This window comes from Triturus cristatus, chromosome 3_2 (assembly GCF_964204655.1).
Source record: "Triturus cristatus chromosome 3_2, aTriCri1.1, whole genome shotgun sequence".
Taxonomy (NCBI): Eukaryota; Metazoa; Chordata; class Amphibia; order Caudata; family Salamandridae; genus Triturus; species Triturus cristatus.
In genome coordinates this window covers 461,123,188-461,149,167 of record NC_140584.1, presented here as the reverse complement: position 1 = coordinate 461,149,167, position 25,980 = coordinate 461,123,188, and the positions used below count along the sequence as shown (strand labels likewise).

The 25,980-nt window shown below is 41.8% G+C and overlaps 1 protein-coding gene across 5 annotated transcripts in view; it reads right to left on the bottom strand.

Annotated features, from left to right (window-relative positions):
* The window catches only part of PLEKHA7 (pleckstrin homology domain containing A7), a 954,991-nt gene that overhangs the window by 117,613 nt on the left and 811,398 nt on the right, over positions 1–25,980 (bottom strand). For all 5 annotated transcript variants that reach the window (XM_085648087.1, XM_085648089.1, XM_085648088.1 and 2 more), the window contains 3 exons: positions 20,853–20,906; positions 2,016–2,084; positions 1,807–1,887 (listed from right to left, as the gene is read on the bottom strand). In XM_085648087.1, the coding sequence (XP_085504213.1) occupies positions 1,807–1,887; positions 2,016–2,084; positions 20,853–20,906 (204 nt within the window). The remainder of the gene's footprint in view (positions 1–1,806; positions 1,888–2,015; positions 2,085–20,852; positions 20,907–25,980) is intronic.

Sequence of the window (25,980 nt, the reverse complement as noted above, 5' to 3'; positions counted from 1 at the left end):
GAGAGGGAAGTGGGGGCGTTGTTGAGGCGGGTGCTTCCCGCTGATGGTGGCTCGTAGCTGACAACCTATGTGGGACTGGGAGTCTCAGGTTTTAGCCAAGGGGTGTTTTCTTTGGTAAGGCTACTTCTCTTCCCAATATTGCAGGGACGGCCCGTTTAAATGACACATTAGGAAATATTACATACGGCTGGTATTACACTTAAAGTGCCATTACATTTGGGAATTGCACTTCCCGAAGTCCGCCACATTACTCTGTGGGGCAATTGATGTCTCTTTATATTTTTGCTGTTTTATTTGCGGCCCAGTTTAAGGAGTGTATGGCTGCAGTGTGGAGCCGGAAGTGCCAAGGTTAAGTATGGTTTTGGCTCGTGGGGTGTTAGGCCACTTGACCGTAGCTTTCATACCTGATGTAACAGGAATATGACACACAACGTCGAGCAACTGTTTTCACGTTAAGTGGCTGTCTCCTCAGATGTAAAATTGTTATGACTTTTCTACGTGCGTGCGGAGTATAAAAGGTAGTGCTCTGCACTTCAGAAACGTCAGCACTGAGAGCAAGATTATGGGCATGCAGGAATGCAGACACGCTTCTGGGCAATGCCCATTTCTCCACGCAGTCAATGTCTTTATCGAGAGGTAAACGTTTGTAAATGATAAAAATTATGTGTTAGTTAACAGCGCTAAATACTGTACGTGTGCGGTATTTATTAAGCCAGTTTGAGCCGAGGAGAGGTGTTAGTAGTTGAGGGGCACCGTCAGTTCATGCACCCACCCATTTGCCCGCCCACCATTCTCCGTAAGTGGCAGCCGTCACTGTACAATATGGCTGAACTCTAAGAACACTCTGGCATGTGACCTTCTTTCAGGCCGTTACTTCTGGAATTAGTCAATGTGTTAGCTGATCATAGAACCTCTGTCATAGTTTCTAACAGAAGAACAGCATTAACTCCAGGGTAAATGTTCAAAAGTATCAAATGTTTCCTCTGCCTCTAAAACATCCTGAATTTTGAAACTTTGTCTACTGCCAAACATAACAAGCATTGGCATAGCCAATAGGTCTCGCCTTTGGGACCTTATAAGTGTTTAGCCATGCAACAGTTGCATAACTAAATACTTATAAGGTCCCAAAAGCGAGACCTATTGCCTATGCAAAGCGGCCATGCGGCCGCGAAAGTGATCGCGATCAAACATCAAAGCGGCCGTGCGGCCGCGAAAGTGAAAGTAATCGCGGTAAAGCGCGGCGCGCGCGCCCGCGCACATGCACTGTAGCTCTAGGCTGGCCTGGTAGCACTTTTTGGAGCCCTCTCAATAAGTCTCGCCAGACCAGCGCATGCGCTGGGTCAGGCGAGACCTAAAAACGTGTGCTGACCAGTCTCACTTTAACCACATTGCTTACAAATGGCCTGCGCACATTGTAGATTGGGTCCCACTGAGTACTTCCCCAACCAACAGTTGTCACAGTCAATTACCTGGGGTGAAAGCAGCTCTTCCTCCTCCCTACAAGTAGTCTTCATCAGACTTGAGCAGAGGGATATAGAAAGTGGTCTTTTTGAGAACTGGCTGCTTTGTGTGTTAGAAGTAGCAACGTGATCGTAAATACTCAATATATGCAAACCAATATTTGCTGAATTTGTAAATCAGGCAATGCATGTTTGTAAATAAATACTCTGCTAAGCACTTGGCTGAAGAACATAGAATTGTATACTCAAAAAGGGCAAAAGGCATCAGCATAATATAACTGCCATGTTTTACCAACATTTACACATTTTCAGAAAAAAAAGCGTGGCAACAAAAAGCTGTCTTTACTTTATTGTCTTTCAGAATTCTCATTTTGTCTTCCAAGTCCTGCAGAATCCGATCCTGCTCGCAGAGGATACTCAGCTTGGCCTAAAACACAGAAGGACATTCACATGAGGTAACACACGGACGGCACACTTGTTTCACAATTCTGTTAACATTAATATCCAGAATTATAATGGAAAATAAACAGCAACTCGCCATTGGAAAATACATACGTCAACATCACTCTCGGCAACACGAAGAGGTTTCGAGGATCGGTCTTTCATGGACTCTCGGCCTGTGACCTGGCAACAAAGGAAATGTAAAAAAAATAATATAAGAAACCACTGAATAAGCGAAAGCTCGTCTGTAAAGAACAGGCACAGCTGATTGTCAAGGCTGAACACTGACAGGCTGAGGTCAAATTATGACGTAAGTGAATTAAGTAACATTCAAACTAAAGGGACCTTTCCAAGTGATATATTTCAAGTGCTTCACAGACAATTGAATACTCCTTAGTTGCAGACGTGTTTTACGAAAAGATGCCTTTAACACATGGGAAACACGGATTGAAATTCTGGAGCACTGAATACACCTCTCTGCTAAAACCGGATTGGACAAAGGAACAACAAATCAGCTGTAAATAGCAAGTGTCCCTTCCACAAAGCGTGAGACCCTTTTTGAATGGTCACTAATACCAGCATTATAACACTTCAAACAAAGCATCCCCATGCAGTAGTACAGTCCCTACAACCAGGTGTGTAGTTTTTCCAGCAAAATGTATGTCTCGAACAAGAAGGCTTTTTAAAGAACTCTCTTAAAACGTCAATTTAAGAAGGTAGGTGATGTTTAAATAAGCATGGTCATGTTTTATTTGCCTGAGCAGGGAATCAATGGAGAAGCAGGGGATTAGCCCTTATTAGCAGAAAATGCTACACAGGTAGTAGTAAATAATGTGATACACATAACTAGCCCCGGTGCTCCAGGAAAAAATAAATTTTCCTTTTGGGCACTCACCTTCAATCAAATAAGGGGTTTCTTTAAATATGGCACCTTCTTGTGGCAATCTCATCGCAGCTGCATACAGTGCACTTAGTATCAGTCTTCCCCCAGTGCCCAAAAATGCCTTCCTACCACTGTGTGCCAGTCCACTAGAGCCTTTTTTGAAGTTTTTAACGAATTGCTAGGGCACAGTCATTTCCTGGTGGCTCAGGATATGCGCTCTTTAAACAGACTTGACATTTAATTATAAAGGCCGTTGTTTTAGACGGGATTGCCCAAGAAGTGTTTATTTATAGTGTACTTTGAACATTTCTTACTATGGGATGAAACAGTTTAACACTAAACATATTGCCAGATTTTGGTTCCCAAGTAACTATTGTCTAAAGCAGGGTTCTCCAAAGTCGGTCCTGGAGGGCCTGATCCGTTCCGGATTTTTAGCATATCCCAATTTAGATACATGTAGTTATCTTAAAAATCTGGCATGGATCCGGCCCTCCAGGATCAACTTTGGAGAACCCTAGTCTAAAGAGTTAAAAAAAAGTTATTAATGATATGAATCCTTATTTTTCTCTTCTTTCCATCAATGCATAACTTGAGCTAACAATTAACAAACTGACAAAGCCAATAAGCCTGGTGTTGACCACCTGCTTTTTTGGCTTTGTCAATGCTGGTTTTGTTTTTCATGTGTTTAGCAAAACTTTGTTATTGGGGAAACTGCCTGTGTCTCATCAATCAAAAAAAAAAAAAAAGAATAAATATTGGCTAAAGACAAAACTATTTGATCCCAAAATGCGCACATTGATATAGTAGTACTTGTCACTTAGGGAGATATGCTTCTTCTGCCACTCACAGTGAAATACACCAATGGCTGAAGTAGGCTGACTCATTCGTTGCCCCATGTATGTATGTACATGGCATTTCTATAATGCAAATCTAGCCAAAAGGCAGCGTAGTGCTGTACAGGGTCACACCTAAGCATAAAGTCGAGTAAGAGGAGATGTGCTGCTGATGGTTAATGCATAGTGATGTAGTGTTCTTTAAAGAGGTGAGTTTTCAACTCTTTCCTAAATCAGAGCAGCACTGGGGCGGTTCTGATGGATAGGAAGACGTTGTTCTAGATTCTAGATCCCGAGTGCATAGATGGAAAAGGCCTGTTGTCTTGTTTTTTCATTCTTACGTTTCCTAGTCTGCAGCTTGATGGTAACCTGGCTGAGGGTGTGCCAAGATCCACCAGAGATGGTGAGCTTGTCTGCAAGGTAAGTGGGGGGGCTGGTCATGATAGCTTTGTAAATGATGTAGTTGGTTTTGAAGACGATCCGGACCAGAAAGGGGAGCCAAAGGACTTCCATCTGGATGGGATGATGTCATCATATTTCTTCAGCCCCTGGATGATAAGTGCTGCAGCAGGCAAGATGCACTTAAGGTGTGCCAGTGTGGTATCAGCCATGCTGTATGCCGTAATGTACTGAGGAAAAATGTGAACAGCTGAAAGTCCCTATAAATATATTATAAACAATTATATTAAAATCCAAATGTCTTGGCTAACACCAGACATAAAAATATTGCAACAATGCTCCCTATGAGAGAAAAGGCATATGTTGCATACAGGTATTTACGGCTGCTTCCCCGGGGCCTCCTTCAGGACTTAAGGTTGTAGGGGGCCAAGGTCCAAAATACCACCTGCAGTTACTCGTTACCTGATCTGGGGCTCCGGATGCAGAGGTGCTGGTCGGGGTGGTAGCTTTGCATGCTATGTCGGTGGAAAGAAGGGGCCACCTAGAAACAGGCAGCAGAGGGGGACTTGGGGACAAGTCTGAGAGCTCCCAATGAGGGGCTTGGGTCACAAGGGTCCTGGGAACAAGGGGGCACAGCCGGTTTGTCGGGACCCAGGCTGGGGCCCTTGGGTGCAGAGTGGAAAGGCCGGCTGGGCTCTATGCGTCCTCAGGCCTTGCCGTTGTCAGTCTCACTGGTTGAGGATGCAAAAACAAGAACTGCTAGTTCACTCTGGAAATGGATCTCTGCGGTGCTGATGTCCCTCAATCGCTGCTCAGTCTCACTGCTGTTAGAGTCCTGACTGGACATAAACAGGCCTTGGCTGCTGCAAGGGGGTTCAGTACACCAGGTATTGCTCCTGTACAGCTCAGGTTGGTCCTGGTGTTCTCTCACTCGGTAGGGGGACAGATCTTATCTTCTGGAGCACAAGTACCTCTTCCTGGGGGCTGCTGCATTGAGCTGACCAGGGAGCAGCTACACAGTAAGCCAGACTCTGCTTCTTCAGTGCCCGAGGACTGCAGGGGAGTAGCTCCTCTACTCCAAGGGAGATTGCTGGCAATTTGGGGGGAACATACCTCCCGACAAGCTAATATTTCCACCTGTCTTGGTGCCAAATGGGCCAGTGCAGGGGGTGGCATTTTCCCTGTCTGGGGAAGCCTGAGTCGCAAATCAAAGGCAGCAGAGGCCTTTGAAGCCTCCTGCCTTGATTTGCTGATTACCTAGCAATCCTGCTTGGAGGAGGTTATCACACCGCCTCCAAGAGCAGGAATTGTTTCTGTTCTTAGAGAGCGTGGGCGCCCACCTGCAGGTAGTCAGAAACCTGTATGTGGTGGCAGGCTGGGCTACACCAGTCAGACAGTACAGTAGCAGTCAGAAGGTTTTCAGGGGGTACCTCTAAGGTACCCTCTGGCTGCAAGTATTAATAAATCCATCACTGGAATCAGAGTGGTTTTATTAATATGAGACGTTTTATACCAAACATCTCTAGTTTCAGTGAAGCCCTCATGTAGCTGGGGAATTCGTAATTACCAGTGTCCAGCACATGTACCTAAAATGGCTTGCCTGTTCACTTATAATATCCAAGAATTGCCTTAGACATGACAGGGGCATATCTACTCATGCAGAAATGTCCACACATGTAGTATAGTGCACCCTGCCTCAGGGCCATAAGGTCTGCTGTAGGGGTGTCTTACCTATACTGCATGCAGTGTCTGGAGAAATGGCAGACAGGAGGTGTGCCATGTCATGTCTGTACTTTTCTCTGCACCGTGACATGCACCCTGTGATGGTCGATTGCGTGTTTGTGCTGAGGAGTCCCCTAGGATGTCACAATACATGCTGCAGCCCTTATGGACCCTCTCTAGCCTCCTTTCCCTAGGTACCAGGCGTACCACTCACTAGGGACGTACAAGGGGTGCTAAAGGTATTGCCAATTGGGGGAACTATATTACAGTTTTAGGGAAAGGGATCTGGCACTGGGGACCTGGATAGCAAGAACCCAGTGCACATCTGTCAAATTTGCTTCAGATGCCAGGCAAAAGGTAGGGGTGACCATGAAAGAAAAGGGACACTTTCCTACAAAAATGAAAATTAAATTGCCACTTAAAGCCTCATAAGTGTTTAAACCCATTCAACCAAAAAGTCTGGAATGACATCCCACTAATTATGAGGCAAGACCCATCTCTCAAAATAGAATTAAAAAAAAGCTGCTGGATCTACTACCCACCGCCTAATAAATTCTTACACTATCTTGTAACACTTTCATTGCTAACCTCTGGGACCCTATACTATGCATCACCCTGGTTAAACCATCTATTTGGATACATACTTGAACCCTGGAAATCTTCACTGTACTGGTTACTATGCTTTCCTTCAATTTAACCTGTTGATATCTTGCTTAAATGTCTCATATGTGCAAACTTTTCCTGTGCCATGCTGAAGCCTTCATCTGTGCCCAGACGAAGCTGAAAATCATTGCTTATTTTTCTCACTTTATGCAAGATGGATGTTTAATTCCCCTGAGTTCCTGGTTACTGCTTGACTGCTCGTGATGTGATCACGTAGTTCATACTGACCTCGCCAGCACTTCTCAAGAAGTGCTCATCAAGTTTTCCTGCGGTTAAGAGTGTCTGAGGTAAAAGATGAATCCATGGGTGATTCCCCTGTTCTAGTCACAAGCCAGTGGGCCAGAAACGCTGCTTTCTTGTATGATATATACTCTTAAAACCCTAATTCAGCTAAAGAAACCTGCGGCCATACTCTGGAGTGCCAGTACCTCATGAAAATTATAATTTGTCTTGCTAAATCTTGTCAGTATCCTACTCTGTAATTTACTATCTGCCTAATAAGTCTTGCTTTGTTTTTTTTTAACTACTCATCTATGCACATACATGATATCACTGATTAGTGCCTGTACTCTATCAGACACAGTAACGGCACTACACGAAGAATGTTGCAGAACATTTGATACTAGGACTCGGGGGGGGGGGGAAATGGCATGACATCTGCAGGTGGAACTTCTTGCATTCACTCTCAGATTACTAGAAAATAGACTACAGGGTTCTCTACTTGGCCTTCGAGTGTTTGTATGGTTTCGGACCAGCATACTTGGAAGTATAGATCAAGCCATATTATCTCAACTTATCTCTAGGCCGGTAGCCTAACCTGGACAATGGCCCTCTTTTCGATGTACAAATAGGGAAATGGACAGGAGAATGTATATTATGGGATGAACTTCTGGAATAGTCGTCCATTTGAGAAATACTACTTCCAGCTGCTGTGAAATTGAAAGGCCAACATTTGTCATATTTTAGTAGGCTTTTGGATCTATTGATAGTCAAAAAATATGCTTTTGTTTCCAGCTCGCAAATTTACATGTAAAATACGAATTCAAGTAAAATCTGTGTGATTAGCAGTAAAAAATAATGGGCTAAAATTTCCGAGTCGTTTTAAGGTGAAGTAATTGGCTCCTTTTCAAAATATCCAATTCACAAAAAGACAGAATACTCAAGGGAGCACGTAGAAAATAAAACATCAAAAAAATATAAAGAATTTGGGAATAGATGCCTCACTTGGCTGAAGTGGCTGTGAGGCCTTTCCTTGGAACCATTTTCAAAAATAACTTCAATCGATACTGTGCAAACATGTCTTCCTACTGTGCCGGAGAGAGCTGTGCTCACCACAGGGAGTCTTTATACTTTTCATTGCCGGTGCAAGTTAGGCCAAGGATGAACAGGTAGAGGTGTGGGAAGAACTCGGCAAGAGAAGCAGGGCCATGAAAACTGGGCTACATAGGGAATGAAGGGGAGGGTGAGCTCTGTGGAGGGTGATTTGAGAAAACAGAGCCGAGAAGATAGGTAAAGAGAGTGAGTAAGTGGGGAGGCAAGATGTGATTACAAGCACCTTGGGAAAATAGAAACGAAATCACCAGGGATTGTTATATTACTTACTTGCATACTATGAAGTAGCCCACAAGGTTAGATCATATAGAATACAGTCTGCAAAGCACTCTAGAAATGGAGTTATCTACACTTGTTTGATGTTAACTGCTGGTCAGTTATGTATATGAGCACTGCTTTGCTATCAGACTGTACCGTCATTCTTGTGAACGTTTATGTGATGACATGTATGCGTATAACATAATGTCTTCTGGTTTACTCTTTGATATGCAAAATCAATAAAATATGTTAAATATAAAATAAAAAACAAGCACCTGGGGATGCAGGAGCCTGAAGAAAATACTAGTTGGGCAGCATTGAAACAAGCATTTTAAATACCAATAGGTGGGGCCAAGGTAGGTTGGTACAATGGTTATTTCCTTTAATTCTTTTTTATTGCAAGTATATGCCACAAAATAATTTAAAAACATGCAGCCGCCTAAATGTGGTCGCCATTTGTCTGAAGTAAAAAATGTAAAATTAAGAAATATTCCTCAATATCACTGTGATGCTAGTGATGTTAAAATATAAATAAGCTTTTATTGATATATTTACTATTATATGTGAAGGAGGCAAGACGATATCACCACTTAAACAAGCATTCAAATTGCATGCAGCTAAAATGTTACAATGTCACTTAAATACTTTTTAACAACAAAGTTAAAAATAAGCCAGAAAGGAATTACTTTTAGGTGGATATAAAAAAGTGCACAGGGTTTGTGCAGTCATTCAAACTGAATGGAGCCACTTTGTAAGTGGGCATATTTTATGTTTTCCTTTTTATTTGTTCAGCATATATTTGCAATAAAAATTAAACGGCAAAAATTAACCATTGCACCAGCTTGCTAAGGCCAGATTCATTGGCCAGCTTAAATTCTGTTAGATTATGCTATGTTCAATTATTTTTTATGCAAAACAATGGACTAAATCACAACCCGTAGCATACAACTAGCTCAGTATACTGGAAACAGTAGACAATAACCCAAATGAACTCGATGGAAAATTGTATCCGGGGCAATGATGAAACTAGTTCAAGTCAACTGCATTCCCTACATGGTTGCCTGAAAAGAGAAACGTCTTTTCTCCCTCTCAATAGTTCCAACACATAGGTGCTAGCAGGAGAGGTTCAACAGCTAGAAAGCTTGTGCTGGGGATAGATGTGGTACTTTTTGCACATTTAGTTACGCACAGGATTTTAAAGCTAGTCATAGTTCTTTTTGGCCAAGCAATTAAGTGGATAGCCTCTCTGCAATTAATGGATTTTCGTACTTTGGCAAAATGTATATCACTTCACTAGAAAGAATGGTCCTGGTGCTGCTCAAAGCATCATTTATGATTCGATGAACAAGGAACACACTTAAAAAAGATCCTTAAACCAAGCACCATCTTCATAGTTCCTCCCACAGTCACTATCAACATGTATCTTTATGGTTGATATTAAATAAAAAATCGGACACCGTTCAGTTTTTACTGCATGACAAATGTTATTTCCAGGGTGTTATACTCATGGTATGATAATATTTATGAGTATTGATACCTCTTAACTATCACTACGTAATGTTACCAGGTTTTTCGCACAGTATATACAAAATGTCGTTTTTTGTTTTATGGAATTTAAGAGACTTGCAAACAAATTTTCCTTTACGTTTGAAATATGTATTTATCGAAATTTATAATGTATAAACCACTAGAATGTATTCAACCTTTGTAATGGAATCAATCAAGGTTTTAATTATTTACTTAATTTGTTTATATTATGTCTTAAAATGACACACAGAGTTAATGGTTCAGGAGATGGAAAATCAATGGGGTTCATGCATGCTCGACAAAACCCCTTCCTCTCTGGGTAACTAGTCTGTGACAAATTGGGTTCTTGGGCATCTGGCCGCGCTAGACTATGAGAAAATCACAACTTCAAGCCAACCACGATGGAGCACGTGTCAAATACAGGGACTACATTAGTCCCGTTGAAGAGTAACCTTCTCAAGAGTTCAGTTCATATTGGAGAGGGCTGTGAAGAGGAGGCTTTTAGAGTAAACATTAGTTCGAGTGTCGCAGGCGGTTGTTGCTGTACCATTGCAGACAGTCATTACTTCAGTGTGAAAATCTGGTCATCCCTTCATCCTCGCATTTGTGGTCATTGTGGGCTGTCGTCACTGTAGTGCGAAATGCAGGTCTCCCATTGCCAGTCATCAGACACAGTCACTGTTGGTGCAAAGAGCAGTTCTCACCGGAGCTTTGCACTGGTGTTCATCGCAATCGGCGGAGTTTCAGCACGAATGGGCCCGTTCACCGTCGCAAGCAGCACAAACTTCATAATTATCACATTTCCAACTTAGGAGGAGCTCTCACTGATGCCAGCTAAGGGTCCAGGACCTTGGGGCTCCTCTTGAGGATCAAGACTCACTCCAGAAGAGGCCAACAACAGGGCACAGGGAGGTCCAATTGCAGCTGGTCAGCTGTGCTATTGTCGGAAGGCCCCTGGAAGATTGTTGTATTCCTGTAGCATACACAGGACGTCAGTCCACTGACCCTTGGAGTAACTCTGAGCAGCCTGGTATCAAGGCAGGCGGGTCTAGTGTTCCTTCCTCAGACAGCTAGTCAGTCCCTCAAGCAGCATGGTAGTCTGTCCTTCCACAGATCCAGAGGTGTTCTGAAGGTCCCACTTTTATACCTGGTGAAACCTTTGTGTGGTGGAATTCCCTGACCTACTTCCAAAACTGGTTCTGTTCAGTTCTTCGCCTTCACCTGGTCCTGGCTCCAATCTGTCTAAGGTGGCAAGGGCAGGCCTGGTGTTAGTTTCCTTGGGCGTGCTGTGGGTAAGGTTCTTTGAAATGTAATCAGGGCAAGGTATAGCTTCCCCAGCTATCCTACCAGTAAGACCCTATCCCAGCTACACTCAGGTGCCATTGTTTACTGTCAGGCACCAATACACAATCTTGATGGGGGACCATTAACAGTCCCAGGCAGCTGTAAACTCACAGAAAGGCCTCAAAAACATTGGGCAGCAAAATGCCCGTTTTCTAATAGTGGCATTTTGAAAATTATAATCTAAAATGCAACTTTACAATTAAAGAGGATTTAAAATTACAATTAATTTGAGTGCAAACATAATTTCTCTATCAGCTCCCAATCTGAAGTTAACACTTATTAATTGAAATAAGGTAAAGCAGTGTTATCATATGGGAGAGGTAGACTTTACAACAGTGAAAAATGACTTTAGGAATGTTTCAGTATCAGGGCATGTAAAACTTGTTCACACCTACTTTTTAAATACCACTCACCTTCCCCCCATTAGCCTTTAGGGTTTATCTTAGAGGTAACTAATAAGTATAAAAAAATAAGGTTTCGGCCTGGCAAAAGTTTTCTTTTGACAGGTCAAATGGCAGTTTAAAACTGCACTACAGACTAAGTCCCGGGCCTGAGACATGTATTAATAGACTACTCCAGTGGGTTGAACAGTGAGAGCTTATGTTCACTAGTGGCATTTAATTTACAGGCCTTGGGTAGATGTAGTACCATATACTAGGGACTTAAAGGTAAATAAAATGTATCAATCAGGTGTACGGCAATTTTGCCATGTTTTAGGGAGAAAGCACTACCACTTTACCAATGTTAAGCAGGGAAGAATGCACAGAGTCCTAAAAGCCAACAAAAAAAGGTTCAGCAAAGCAGAGGAAGACAAACAACTGGGATTAGCCTGCAGAAAGTACCAGGTCCAACATGGTCCTTTATAGAACACTAAAAACATATGAATACGTAGTTAAGGCTACAATAATCAGATTATGTTTGCACATTGGCAGGACATATACTGGAACTTTATAATTGTATATGCACTGAAAAGACAAATGTAGTGCAGAAATTCTAAAGAAAAGTTACAATATACCAAGAAAGAAAGACCATATTCATAGATTTCCAAGGAACGTTAAACAAGCATTGGCAAGGGCATTAGGTCTGGTTAATGTGCTAACGTATGTAAACACAGCCATTCATAAACGCTTTTTACGTGTGTTACATGTACAGTCCTGTTTATCACATTAAAGCTTGCCTCCTACTGGCATTGACAATGATTGAGAGAGGGGTAAAGTAGTAAAAAAGGAGTGATTTCTGTAAAGAGAGCACATAGGAGATAAAGAATAGAATGAGACAAACTACACAACGACTGAGTGTACTTTTCAGTTGTAAAATAGTCCAACATGCATTATGTTATATTAATAGAATAGGTAACAATGTGTTCTGCTGACAAAAGTGCTGTCAAGCCAGACTGAAAATCCCTCTTTGAGAAAAACAGAAACTCAAGATCTAAACTCTAATTTCTGATATACCACAGAGTAAATGTATAAATCCAAAACACACTGGTAGGTTTTTGTTATGCCATACCGTACGGAAGACTTCATTGTGAGCTACTGAAAGGTACCAATTGGATTAAAGTGGAGTTTAGCGGAGGTTCGCTTAAACACTGAATTTCAGGATAGGTGTCAATCAATATGCGTCCTCCTTCAGTGACAAATGGATTAAAAAAAAGATGGTTCTATTTAAGTGAAAATGCCTACAGCTTAGGTCCCACAAAGCCAGTTTTCAAGAATACCTGCTCTTTTACCTCGCAGAAACAATACTTTTTAAAATATTATCAAAATAGAAATTGTTACTTTTATAAAACATTAAAAATAATAGCAACATGCTTCAAGAGTCAGCATGCTTATACGTTTTCAAAAAACATACGGAACAACTACTTAGAAGCAACATCATTATAACATACGAGCAAACATATGGTTTGATGGTGCAAACTGCAGTTGAGACAGCCAACCCTCTAAGCACAACCTTAAAACAAGCTGAAAAGCATACACAAGAAGTCACAAGAAACATTAGCTAATTTCATAAAACAAGACGTGTTGTATGCATTTGTAGCATTTCCACCAGTCACTGCTGCGCATGTACAAAGCGATGGAATGGTCACACTTTGATACAAGCGGTCTTACGTTCAGGCTGGTCCGTAACCTTGGCGTCGAGCTCATTAGCAAGTATTGAACCAGGCTGATGAGAGGTTCATTATATTTAATCTGTTTCAAACAAGAGTTCAAACATGTTATTACTAGCCCTCACATCGTATAATCATATTAAAGGGCATGCGGCAGAGAGCAGTGATTTCACATTTTTGCATAAGGTGAAAAAAGTACCTTAACTACTATACAGCTTATCAGGTAGACCTATTTACTATGTCAGAAAACACTGACAACTGTGTTTGGTAAACATGTTTATTCCAAGCTAACTATCTTCTTAAAAAACATGGGAGCCTGCAATCCCAGTATATAAAAAGGTGTCTCTAATTTCCTTATTACATTCAAGTTTTGATATCTCTAGTCAAGTGCAAGGCTACAATACTTCAACTCCAAGCACCAAGACTAGTATGCGAGGACCATAAAAATAACTTGAGTGCAAAGGACTGAATTCTAACTATATTGAACCATCTACTCTTTTCACAGTGAGGTCACTTTCTCGTGAAGACTCAAATCACAAGGTTCTGGCATATTCCATTTGTGCCAATCTAGGTCTCAAAAACGACCAGAATGTATAGCAACAAATTCTCAGAGTGATTTATCTCAAAATATTACTTGTTTGGAAGGCACTCTCCGAATTAAATTAGGCATCTCCATCAACTTGTAGAATGAATACAAAATACCTGCAAATATGAAAAAAAAGATGAGGAAGACTATGACAATAAAAAATCATTTCACTACCACAAATCCAAGCAAGCTTTCTAAAGGAAGTAGAAAAGCATCACTGGCAGACAATCCTTTGTATTTTCACATACCTTTTGGAAAATATTTGTGAAAATGCTTGTGTAAGGCACCTTATATCTGATTAATAATTAGGCTTAGCATGATTCCACTTTAGGTGAGTATACGCCCGACAACACTGGAGTATGACTGATGGATGATAATTATTTTTTTCTGTGATTGCATAGATTCTTAAAAGAATTTACGTTCCTGATTAATTTGCTTTTAAGCATCAAATATTTGAACACATGAACCTCTAGGCTTTCAGCAGACAGAAGTAGGTTGAGACCAGCTTCGCTGGCATAAATAACCTACTTTTCCTGTTAAGGAGTAGGTTTTGTGCCAGGATTCAGATCCCACCTCCCAGAACGGATTCTGAAAGTCCATCTCTGGGCCTCTGTACCTAGTGACAGACAATGAGAAGTTAGGTGTAACCTCTTGCATGTGAAGCAGCTAAGAGAAATATTTTCATGAGATCATAATGTTCTTTACACTGGATAGTAGATTATTTGCATATTTGATGTCAACACTAGAAAGGTGTAAACTATTTATTCTCTAAGCATCAAAATGGTGACCCTATGTACTAACAATTACATCAGATGTGTCAATGAGTTACTACATGTTAATTTGTACATAGTATGCATACATAGATCACACCTGAAAGTATGTGTGATACAACCAGAGAATACATGAAAGAGTAAATGAAATGCTTCTGTAGTTCCACAGTAACCCAATAAGGAGAAAGCTAATAGAGGCAAAGCAGGGGAAGGGGCAACTTATGGTCCCAACAACCGTAAATGGTCACTCAGTGTAATGATACACAAGTAGCTACTGTTAAAAGTTATTGATCTGAGATTACCAATATGTGCACAGGTTATATTAAAATAAAGAAACAGAATATTGGGGAATTAGACACTGTGTAAAGTATTAATTAAACTATGCCATGACAGGAGTGATTTATTTAAGTCTGTTCTCTCAGTTTATTTGTTTATTACGATGACAACATGTAGGTACAATAAGGATATTAATTGAATGTCAAGGAGGTTCACTGATCCAAAAGGGGCACAGTATAGCACACAGTAATATTATTGCCAGGTATTCAGTTTCCTGTTACACATCGTGATGAACTCAGATCAGATGACCTTCAAAGTTATAAGAAAGTGACCCCCCTCCATTCTGTTTATTAGCACAGCACCATCGCACGTTATGAGAAAGTGGCTCTGTATATACTGTTCCCATATAGGTATAGTGTGTACAGAGTCCACAGTCCCCAGAGGTTTGGCAGACGCTAGAAGTTGGATATAACCTTACTCTCTAAAGTGGTAGCTTGGTCGAGCAGTAAGGCAGCATCAGAGGACAGTGTAATGCTTTTGCTGTACACACTCAGTCAGCAAATTGTCTCACACATTCAAGAACTGAACTCTAGGCCAACGGTTTATATAAAAAATATACGGTTGTTTTATTTTAGAACCAACAATAGGTATCAAAATATACTTTCTCAGAATGAGAGGCTTTAGTTAAATACTTTGCAATAGGCAATTGACTTTTGCAGATAATAGTTACAGTTTGTTGCAATAGGCAAAACAATTTCAAACACAATAATACATTGAGCTCAATGGAAATTTTAAGTTATATGCAATTGATTACTTTCAGGATTACTTTTCTAACTCCTGGACTGGATCCGAGATTCAGTCCTGGGACAGTTCTCGGAAACAAGTGAGCAAATTCGTTTTAGTTACTGTTGTGATTTTTAAGGAATATTTTGCTATTTTAAAAGTTGAAACTTAGAAACTTTTTCTAATCAAATTACCAATGTTATCCTATGGAAGGAAATTCACTTAGCAGGTTAGTGGGGTTAGGATTACTTTTTCTAGGTCAGTGTTGGATCCTAGATCCAGCACTAGTGTACCACCTGTAAACAGTTGAGAAACTACATTTAAGTTACACAGTAAAATCAACACTTAGAAGAAATTTCACAGAAAAACAGTCAATGGTTTCCTATGGGAGAAAATTCAAGTTACGGGTAAAGTATGTTCTCGTTACTTTTGTAATCCAGTGCTGGGCTCCTAGGCTCAGTACTGGGGCATCTATCTAAAACAGATAAGTAATTAAGTTTTTACAGTTGGTACGACTTTTAAAGAATATTTGTAGTTTGCAAAAATCGACAGAAGAAATTTCACAGAAAAACTATCAATGGTTTCCTATGGGAGAAAATTGAGTTAGTGGTAAGTATGGTCGTGAGTACTTTTCAGGGTCAGTGCTGGGCACCAAGATCCAGCACTGGGATCTCTCCTAATAGCAGGTGAGTATTTCTGTTTTTGTTGCTCGGTTGATTTTAGGTGAATATTTTAAAGTTTAGAAACTCCACACTTAGAAGAAATTTCAAGAGGAACCAGGCAATGTTACCCTATAGAAGAAAAGTGAGTTATCGGCTTTTGGGTAAGTACTCGCCTGCAGAGTTAAGGTTCTGGATATAGACTCAGGGGTCTCCCAGGGTCAGGTAAGTACAGTCGTTGCACCCTCAGCGGCACAGGGGCAGCCGGGTGCAGAGTGAGTTAGGCCCAATGTTATCCTATGGAAGGCAGGGGGCTCTTGGTTGGTGGCTGCTGACGAGCAGGCCACGCGGCTGTGGGAGCTGGGCTCCTGGTCACTTGCTCAGGGCAAATGGGGAAGTAGATAGGAGTAGAAGTTGCACTGCCAGGGCCACTCGGGCGGCAGGGTGCTCTTGAGACTTCGGGCGCTCAATGGATTGCTATGGAAAAGCTCAAGGACGAACAAAGGCTGCAAGCTCGGGGACGAAGATTCTTCAGGTGCCACCACCACTTCGAGAGGTAAGTTGGGTAGTTGGAGGATAGGTAGGTACCTAGGAGTCAGGCACAGGGGGCCGCAGGGCACCGGGTGCAGGGGTGCCTTTTGGTGTCGTGAAATCTTACTCTCTGTTGATCGTGGTTGGGGGGGCCCTGGTTCTGAGGCTGCAGGCGTTGTCAGGAGCGTCGAGGTGGGTCCTTGGGTGCCGGATTTGGGGTCACAGTCGCCGGGGGGACGTCCTCGGGGTCTTTGTCCACTCCGGCACAGGCCAGGCTTGACGGGTGCAGAGTGTGCAAGGTTCGTGGTTCTGGGCTGATGCCAGGGGTTAGATACTTGCTTTGTGCAGAGCCACTGCTCATGGGAGTCCCAGGTGCTCAGAGTCACAAGGTAGCCGGGTCCTCCGGGGTTTGTGAGGTTGCTGGCCACAACAGGTGCCGGAATTCAGCAGGAGCAAGTTCAAGGGTCGACAGGCTGGCATATTGAACTATTGTACCTAAAGAAGGTGACGAGCCACCTTAGCAGCGAAACGCCGCATCGACAGTTGTTCTTCATGTATTCATTGCATATATTGTTTTCCTTTTAGAAATACGATTCGAATATGTTTTTTAACTTTGTCAATATTAATTGTATGAAACATGTTTTTTGATTAAAATATAATTGATAGTATATTCCTTTGAATTTGATGTATGATTTGATACATTTATCTGTAAATTTAACAACCTGGTAAAATTTGTCTTATTATATTTTAGTGTATGGCCATGTTTAATTAAACCAACTAACCTAATTAGAGGATTTCACTCTCATGCTCTCAGAGTAGAAGGAGAAGGGAACTTTGTGTTTGTTACAATTTCTCGCTACTACACACATTATTATAATATATACTTAGATTATTATAGCAGTATGAAGTTTCTCTGTTATGTTTCCCGATATACGCCTTATGGCAACTTTTGAGCAGTCTACCACCTATTCTTCTAGTAATCTATCATCGATATTAGTCATTGTTTCGGTCATCCTTGTACCATGTTGGGCCCCTGATATGTGTAATGTGTTCAAATATTCAATATTTTCTGTATTCTCTAAAATGTAATAAAATACTTTGAACAAAAAACATATACTGAGTCACCCACCAATAGAATAAATGAAAAATAGTTCTATGGAGAGGTTATGAGCACAAGTCTACAGGCTAAGAGGGGGTGCAGTGTTTCTATCCACATTGCAGTTGCACAGACTTTAATGTAATCTGTCGTTTCACTGTGTGACTGGTGTAAAAGGTGAGCAAAAGAGAGGTTCAGTGCCTTTCGGAATCCAAGGCTGAGAGGGAGACAGGGTCTCTCTGGAATTAATTGGTCCCCAGTAGGCCCAGCACTGTCTGTGGATGGTAATGATTTCTATATTGTATGTATAAGATCACACAATTGCATGTATGAAGAATCACTTGAACAAGTAATGAAGCAGGATGGCCACATTTATTACATATAAGGAACAATGTATTTAAAAAGGAGAAAATAACCAGGAAAATTCATTTTTTCTGATTCATTCTAAACTAACTTTGTAGATGCATAAACTCCATTGCATTCCAACTGTCAAGTTTTGCCTATCTCACGATTTGACACTGTGTTGTTCTGTTGTAATTCTATGTCAGGACTAGAGGTGAGGATTATGCTTTTTCTCCACTTTATTCACAGCAACCCTTTTTATTTCTGTCAAACAAGAACCACATTTCCCTCGGAATGGCAAAAACAAACAATGGACAATGCAGTCCAACAGGTGTCAAATCAGAGGTCAGAGTCTGAATTATAGTCCTTCTCTCTGTCCCCAATGTCTCTTTCTTCGCTGCTCGCATCCCAGATACATGACATTTGCTTTTCTCTCTTACCTTATGTGCATTGTTGACAGTTCTGATACTCCGTGTGAGTATGTAGACAGCGTCGCAGGACAGCTTTATGCTCCAACGCGACTGTATTACATTTCTGGTGATTGCAGAGTGAGGAGCAGTCCTCCCTCCACTAGGTGGTGCTGTGTTAGCACCGTTTTTCTATGGTGTCCCCTTGAGTGATTTTGAAATTCTTGTTAGTAAGGGGAGTCAAAATCGCACGTCGAGACTCTGCTGCCCTTGGAGAGTGATGGCCCTAGCTTGGGGTCTGTACAGGCTTACAAGCCTTAACACTGCTGAGATTGGATGCCCTTCATGCTTGAGGGCCGGTAGTCAGTGCTATTCCAAGATGCCTTACAGAGGTCTGTACCAGATGATAAGGCTGTGAAAGCCTTGAGGGGACATGCTCGCTTGCAGCTGTTTTCACCCCACTTTTCCAGATATAACACCAGGGGGTGGTGTTGTCCCTGGGGATTGCCCTCCTTCGAATGTGAGGCTCTGCCCACTATTGACATTCTGGGACTCCAGCACCACAATTGTTAGTGCTTCGAGTGAAAAACCCCTTTCACCGTTCCAATAGGTCCCACGGCGGTGTAGTAAAAAGGCTCAAATGTGAGTCTTAATGCTGCATCGCCCCGAAACCACCGCAGGGAGTTCCAGCATGGCATGGACTGTGAAGTCAATGCCTATGTGTCATAGGGGCACAATATGTGACCCCCTGAATGCACCAACATGCATGGGGAGGCCCTGCAGGGTTCCCTTTGTTTCCTGACTACCAGCAGTTTCATAGAGTAAGAAGTTCCATGAGACCGCAGGCGATCAGGAAACTCGTAATATGCATGGCGGTGCCGCAGCGGCACCACCTGCATATTGCAAAGCCCTGACCGCAGCGACACCACCAGGAAATCTAGTTCCCTGACGGATGCAGCAGTCTATTGGCGGTCCAACTGCCAAAGTTGTAAAACGGCAGTCAGACCACCAGTGCGAAGGTGGCTGGACCGCCTCTGCTGTACCACCGTGAGTTTGGTGGTCCACAGACCACCTAACTCATAATCAGGTCCTATGTGTTGCAACAGACAGCACATGTGCTGTCTTAGGCGAACGTAAAAACAGAGGGTATAATTATTAACACTTCTTGTCATGTTGACATGTTTCTTGACCTCTTGGTGTCCATTTGGGCCAAAAGCATACATGAGGACTGCGGTCCAGGTGATTAACAGCTCTTCAATAAGTCAGTGTATCCTTGAACAACTGGTTGTGCAGCCTTGTAAAAATGTGGGCTGCATGATCTAAACGTACAGAAGCAGTGTCAGCTTGTCTCTGGACTAGGCACCCACTGTGGTCTCACAGCTCTAAAACCATCTGTGCTAGACGTACACAAATAAACTCAAATGCAAATTTTAGGGAGAGGATCCTTGAGGTATCTTATTACATACTCCTTTCTTGAAAGATTTAGAATGCCTAATGCTGTTATATTTATAATGGTTTTGGAGAATAACGTGTATTTGCTCATTGACGATGCATGAAATATTCCCATTTGCTCTCTCAGCCACTAAAGAAATAGAGTGTGGTCTACCATGCTGTGCCTGTGGAGGATGATGGAATACCAGCGTGACATTGTGGTCATTCTTTAAGGAAATAAGGTCATTGTTGATTCCATAAATTTCGTCGCAGTTCCTCCGGTTTGTGGGCTTCATACCTTGACATTAGTTGTGCGATAGTGTGTGGTGCTCCTCGTATTTCAAGAACAATGTGCTTATGTCAAGTGATAGGATTTTGCTGGGGTATGATGGATAAAGGTGTACTCTGTTCGTCTTCTCTCTAATCCTCTCAAAGAATACCAGAATCATACTGAGGAACCCTGAACATGGCTGTGATTGTAAAGCATATTTGATGGATGACTCTCTTTTGCCTTAAATGTCATGGCTATTGATCACAAATTCATTCGGAGTCTGGCTAATCATGGGAAATGCATCCTTTCAAGTGAATATTTAAATTTAAAATACAATTTTCATTACTATATTCGATATTTTATAGTTTTCCTCAGAGTTTCTTCATACAGTATGGTCATCCATGTCTCAGGTCTACACATCTGTCCTTAACTGATATTTTTGTTTCTTTTATCCCTAAACATTGCAATATTGCTACAGAAGACATAATAATAGGACAGAGCTAAAACATTGACAAGCAAACTCATGAGAAATATGTATCTCTTGTCTGGCATTGGATAGAAGCTAGTAATCGGAAACACTGCAAAGTTAATATAAAATAAATGTCTATGTTTATATTTTAACAGTGAATACCAGTTTTTTTCTTCCTATTCAAAATCATGTTCAACACGTTTCGGCACAAATAAGCCCAGAAATAATAAAAAGGTTTGAGATCAATAAATAGATGTCCTACCTTTAGATCGAGGTACTCCAAATCTTTCTTCAGTTGGACGTAGGTGTCATCAGCCTTCACAAATAAAGGAATAGCATTAAACATAATATTTTACAATACAATGCTTTCAATATAATAGCACAGATGCGTTTACTGTCTCAACGGTGCTAAGCGATGTAAGCTGCAGGATGATTCTCCACTGAATATAAATATATTAAATACAAAAAAAAGAACATTTGTTTAACTGAAAACGGGGTTGGAACATGAGAATTACATTTCTGGAATTCAACTGGAATACTTTTTATAAACAATGTTATTTAATCAAACATATGGAGGAGGAGTGCAAGAGCTTGGCAAAGCACATTTTCTTGACGATTGTGAATGAAAAGATAACCTGTACTATATGTTAGAAGGTTGCAAAGACTACTGAGTGGTTCCCTGACTATACCGAGGTAACAGACAATGAAGAAATTCGAGTTCCACTGGAAGGTCAAGAACTCGGAGGTAATTTTTAGGTCTGGCTTTACAGCGCAGGTGTCTGACACAAATACTGTCACCAATTCTTTAAAATACAGGTAAGTGGTTTTGGTTCCACCCAAGAGAATATTACTGTCGCACCTCATGCTATTGGTTGTTTAGTGTATCATTTCACATTGCAGGAGTTGCTTCCACTGGAATACACACAAGTGTTTTACATATGAAAATCACACGTAATCATTGACGAATTTTCAGCAGTGGTTCCTTCGCTAAAGAAGAGGAGCGTCGCCCTACTGCTTCTGAGCAGTGCGAAAAAGAAAATGATAATAGCATGTTATTATCATTTTATTTTTCTGCATTGGCTCAGATTGTGTCATTTTAGGTGCAGAGCTAATCTATCCAGGGCATGGGGAGGAGCTGGTCGTGCACCATGTAAGTGTGTATGACGGTTTGGCCAGCTGTCTTGGGCCGGCCCAACAGTCATGCGCACCTAACATGTTCTCCACTCGGCTGTATTGCACAGCCTGGGTGGAGAACATGCAAATGCTACAAGTCCCTGTTTAAGTGCCAAACCACGGCACTCAGACCAATCACAATGCTGCTGTCATGCTGGTGACAGCAGCATTGTGATTGGCTAGGGGATTCTGGGAGCCTGTGTGCTTCCGTCCCAATACAGGTAAGTGAATTTTTGTATCCCCCTTGCCCCACCACCCCCGTTCCATAGCAGTGTCCACTGCCTATTTTTTACATCCAGTTATTTCTTTTTATATGCATTCTATCTATGCAGAAAGCAACAGTTTTCTCCCACCATTGGCAAAACCAGTGGGGCACATTTTAATATGATAAATAGCATTTGTGCATGCAATGCATATAAACAGCATTTGTGAAGATCGCTAAATTACGGAAGAAACTCAAAGAGATGACCATCATATACAAGTTGAAATATCTATAGGTGGCATCATATGGAGCTGGTTGTGGGGATATACAGACACAAACAGTATACAGAAGGCAGAGAACAACTTTTTACGAAGACTTCTCACAGTCCTGCTGGATTGTTACACACATATCTGACAAACTGACGCCCTACCTGGAGGACGTAATTAAAATTCGTCCTTTACTCCTGTGGGTCTTAATATGGGCAAAACCAGTGGCAAGCTTTACAAGCCTAATTATCAAGGAGTGCCTGTCCCTGGATAATGTGGCACGTATCCAGCGAAGTCTTTAAATCTAACAAACTTTTTTTTTTTATTGGGCATCCCTGTATTATTCAAAAGACCAGAGTCAATCTCTGCTGCCTCAAAGGAAATGGTTAAGTAGATGTTTTTAGCAGATCTCTTTTAATCAATGGAACCCTATCTTCTACTTGCAGGTAACCCCAAACAAAAACTTTATCTGACCTGCATTAGACTAAATACTGTGAATTGCCTAGCTCATTCCCTAAGCCTTTCAGATCCGTGGAAATCCCCAGTTGCCTGTGCGATGAGCAATCCGCACAAAGCACGCTATGCTCTTCTGTACATTTTATACTGCCCAAGAAAACATTATTGATTACCACTACTGAGTTCTTTTATCACAAATCAGTGCAGACTGCCTGTCATTGCTTTAATTACAACAGCTTACATCTGAGGCAGCCTGCATCGCTCTAATAAAAATTATGCAGAGTGCAATTAAAAACAGGAAAGAGTACAATTAATGTCTTACAATGCCTTCAGGAAGAAAGGTTTATATGTTGATTTAGACGATTATATATTGTATTTTACGTTTGCAGTTTTATTGATTGCTGTTGTATGAAATTAGGAATTGTAGCACTGTACACATGTTTAAGGGGCACTTGTAAGGTAACATGTGAAAGCCTGTTGTATTCTGAAATCCCGCAGTGCATTTAGAGTCACAACCAACTAAATAAATCAATCAGTGGTTTATTTATTAGCTTGTAGTTATGATCTGTCAGATAAATGTCTGATGAAAGGAATTTTCAAAAGAGAGCGACAGCATTTTGGAGTTAAAGTGGCACCTGCCCTTTTCAGAAATGTTATATAAACACTCTTTGCGAAATGCCTTGTGGAATCAGACAACAAGGACATGAAGTGGTATGAAAAAGATTTGCTAAATCACAGGCATTGCCACTATAAATGTATGTGGCATCCTATAAAGGACAGAATGTCCTCCACTCATTGCTATTTGGTACGAGAGGAGGGTCTGAAATGGTAGTGACCCTTCCAGTAGTGAATCACAGTAGCACAGCGCACCGAGTCAATTACTGATTACAAACATTTTTTGTGTTTTTTTTAAACAGTCCCTACCCTTTTTAGGTCGAGCCTATAGCGGCAGCGCCCATGTGCTGCGCGCTTTGCGAGGCATGCAGTAATGGAGTATGGAGTGGCAGCTACACCCACTCTCCGCCCATGTTTTTAATTGGCTGGTGTCATTGTCTTTCATAAATGCTACCGTCTGATTGATTATGAGGCTTGTTAGTCCCTCCTTATTATGCCCATGTCGTCATTTGTACCCTCCGATGGCTACTGGCCCCTTTACTTCCCGTGTTACACAGTAGGGTACGTGTTATTTCGACTATGAGCACTACTTTGTCCTTGTCATCTCGCCGCCTCCCCCCCCCCTCGTTGTCCGTGATGCAATGCAATAGGTCTCGCATAAATGACAGTCCTATTGCATTGCAAATGCTTGTTTCTTTGGTAGTGCCTCGTGTTAGGATAAGATGTTATATATGTGATGATGAGACCCATGGCTGGAGCTCCAACAGGACTTTGTAGGCAGCCGATTTGTGGTGAGAAGACACAAGGGCACCAGATTGCAAAAAATGAGTGATGGCTAAACGAGAGGGGAGTGCCCAAATGGCAAGCTACTATTTTGTTTGGGTGTCCAAAAATGTTTGTACTGGCACTGAAAGAGGGGGGCTTACAGCGAAAGAACTCTGCAGCTGAGTTGTTCTGGTCTGTTGAAGATGTGACAAGGGTGAAGCAGCCTTATCCCAACCACCAAGCCAACGTTTAAGATGGGCCAAACCTGTGCAGTTTGTGCCTTGAAGTCTGGTAATTGCCTCATCGGTGCGGTGAAGACTTCAGGAAGTCATTCAGTAGAATCAAGGACTAAATACACTCTACTTTCCAAGCCTGTGCTTATTTTAAATCATAGACCTTTGTTATTCCGCTCTGGTGACTTCAACTCGTGTACAAATACTGTTCAGAAATGGTCTTTTTACGCTAGTGCAGACCGGCAGGGGACACAGTTTTGAAAGCAGTTGATAGTAGAGGGGTGTGGGTCTCAGGTAAGAAAAGGAATTTTTAAACTTGTAGGTGATGTCGGTGTCACCCAGGAACGTAGCAAGGATTGTCAGTCATTCAGGCAAAATCACATTTCGACTGTTGGAGCACACCCAATACATCAGAAAAGTGCAATTGTGTAGAATTTTGTAGTCCTAAGGTGGTGCTTTTCGGGGGTTCTGTAAGGATGGTGCATTTCGCTTATGGAAGTGCCAGACCGGTTGTCCTCGGCTGTTTAGCCCTTCTTCTGGTCTCCTCTCTTCCGCCTTCCTCCCCTACCTCTCCCCCTCTACACCACACACCGCCTGCTGTTTCTTTCCCTTGTGTTATGTATTTTTCATCTGTGCGGTCACATTAAGTGCGGTCTCACACAGGTGTGTCCATTGTAGGCGCAGGAATGCTTGACCCATCCCAGATATTCAGGAAACCACAGAAAATAAACCTACATACAGTGAATCTAAATTGACCTCTTTTATATAATCGGACATAAATGTGTCTGCTGGGGCTTCGAACTCAAAGAAAGCACCTGTGTTCATTGAGGGTATAAACAGCCCTTGATCATTCAGTGTCTCCAACACTACACTTCACTTTCTCCAGCATGTCTCTCCAGGGGTGGCCAGCTGCAAGATTAGGTGGAGTTTAAAATGAAACCAGGACCGCTGGAATTTTGAGATTCATCGCGGCTGAATATTCTGTACAGTTATGGATTTGCAGCTTGTGCCACATAAGACATCATCAGTTGCATAGTTTGCAGATTTTAACAAAGCAAATTTGTTTCGAGCTCAAGCGGATCAAATGTAACTAAAACATGGCAGCACTGGTTGCCATGCAGTGGAAGCCCCTTCATGAAGCTTGGGATGTCCCCTTTCAGTTGCTTATTGCTGTACTAGGGGGTTAAACTGGTACTCAAGAGTGATACCTTTGCTCTGACCATATTAACCTTTGTAAAAAAAAAAAAAAAAAAAAAAAAAAAAAAATAATGAATTGTATCATGAAATGGGTGGCATTGTGCCGCTTAATTTTCCTTTTCTTCAACCCTGAAGCATAATTTGGTCCTTTACGACTGCATAATTCCAGCTGCCCTGCATGAAATCCTTTCTGGCGTTTCGGTAGGCAGTCCTTTTCCTCAAGTGGTGTAGCAAGCATGCCATAAAAGAAAAATCCCCACCACCCCTGGTGAAGATAAATAGCCATAGGTTGGCTACCGCGAGCCCCTCACATCTCTGTTCACAGGTGCAAATGGACTTGCTGCACTTATGATCAGGGCCAATGGATCTATGTGGCAGGAGAGGGCCGAATTCTGCTGCTGGGTTGAGTAAATTATGTGACAAGAAAAGGCGAATTATGTGGCATAGTGAGGTACATTTTGTAATCGTATTACTTCATTAGTT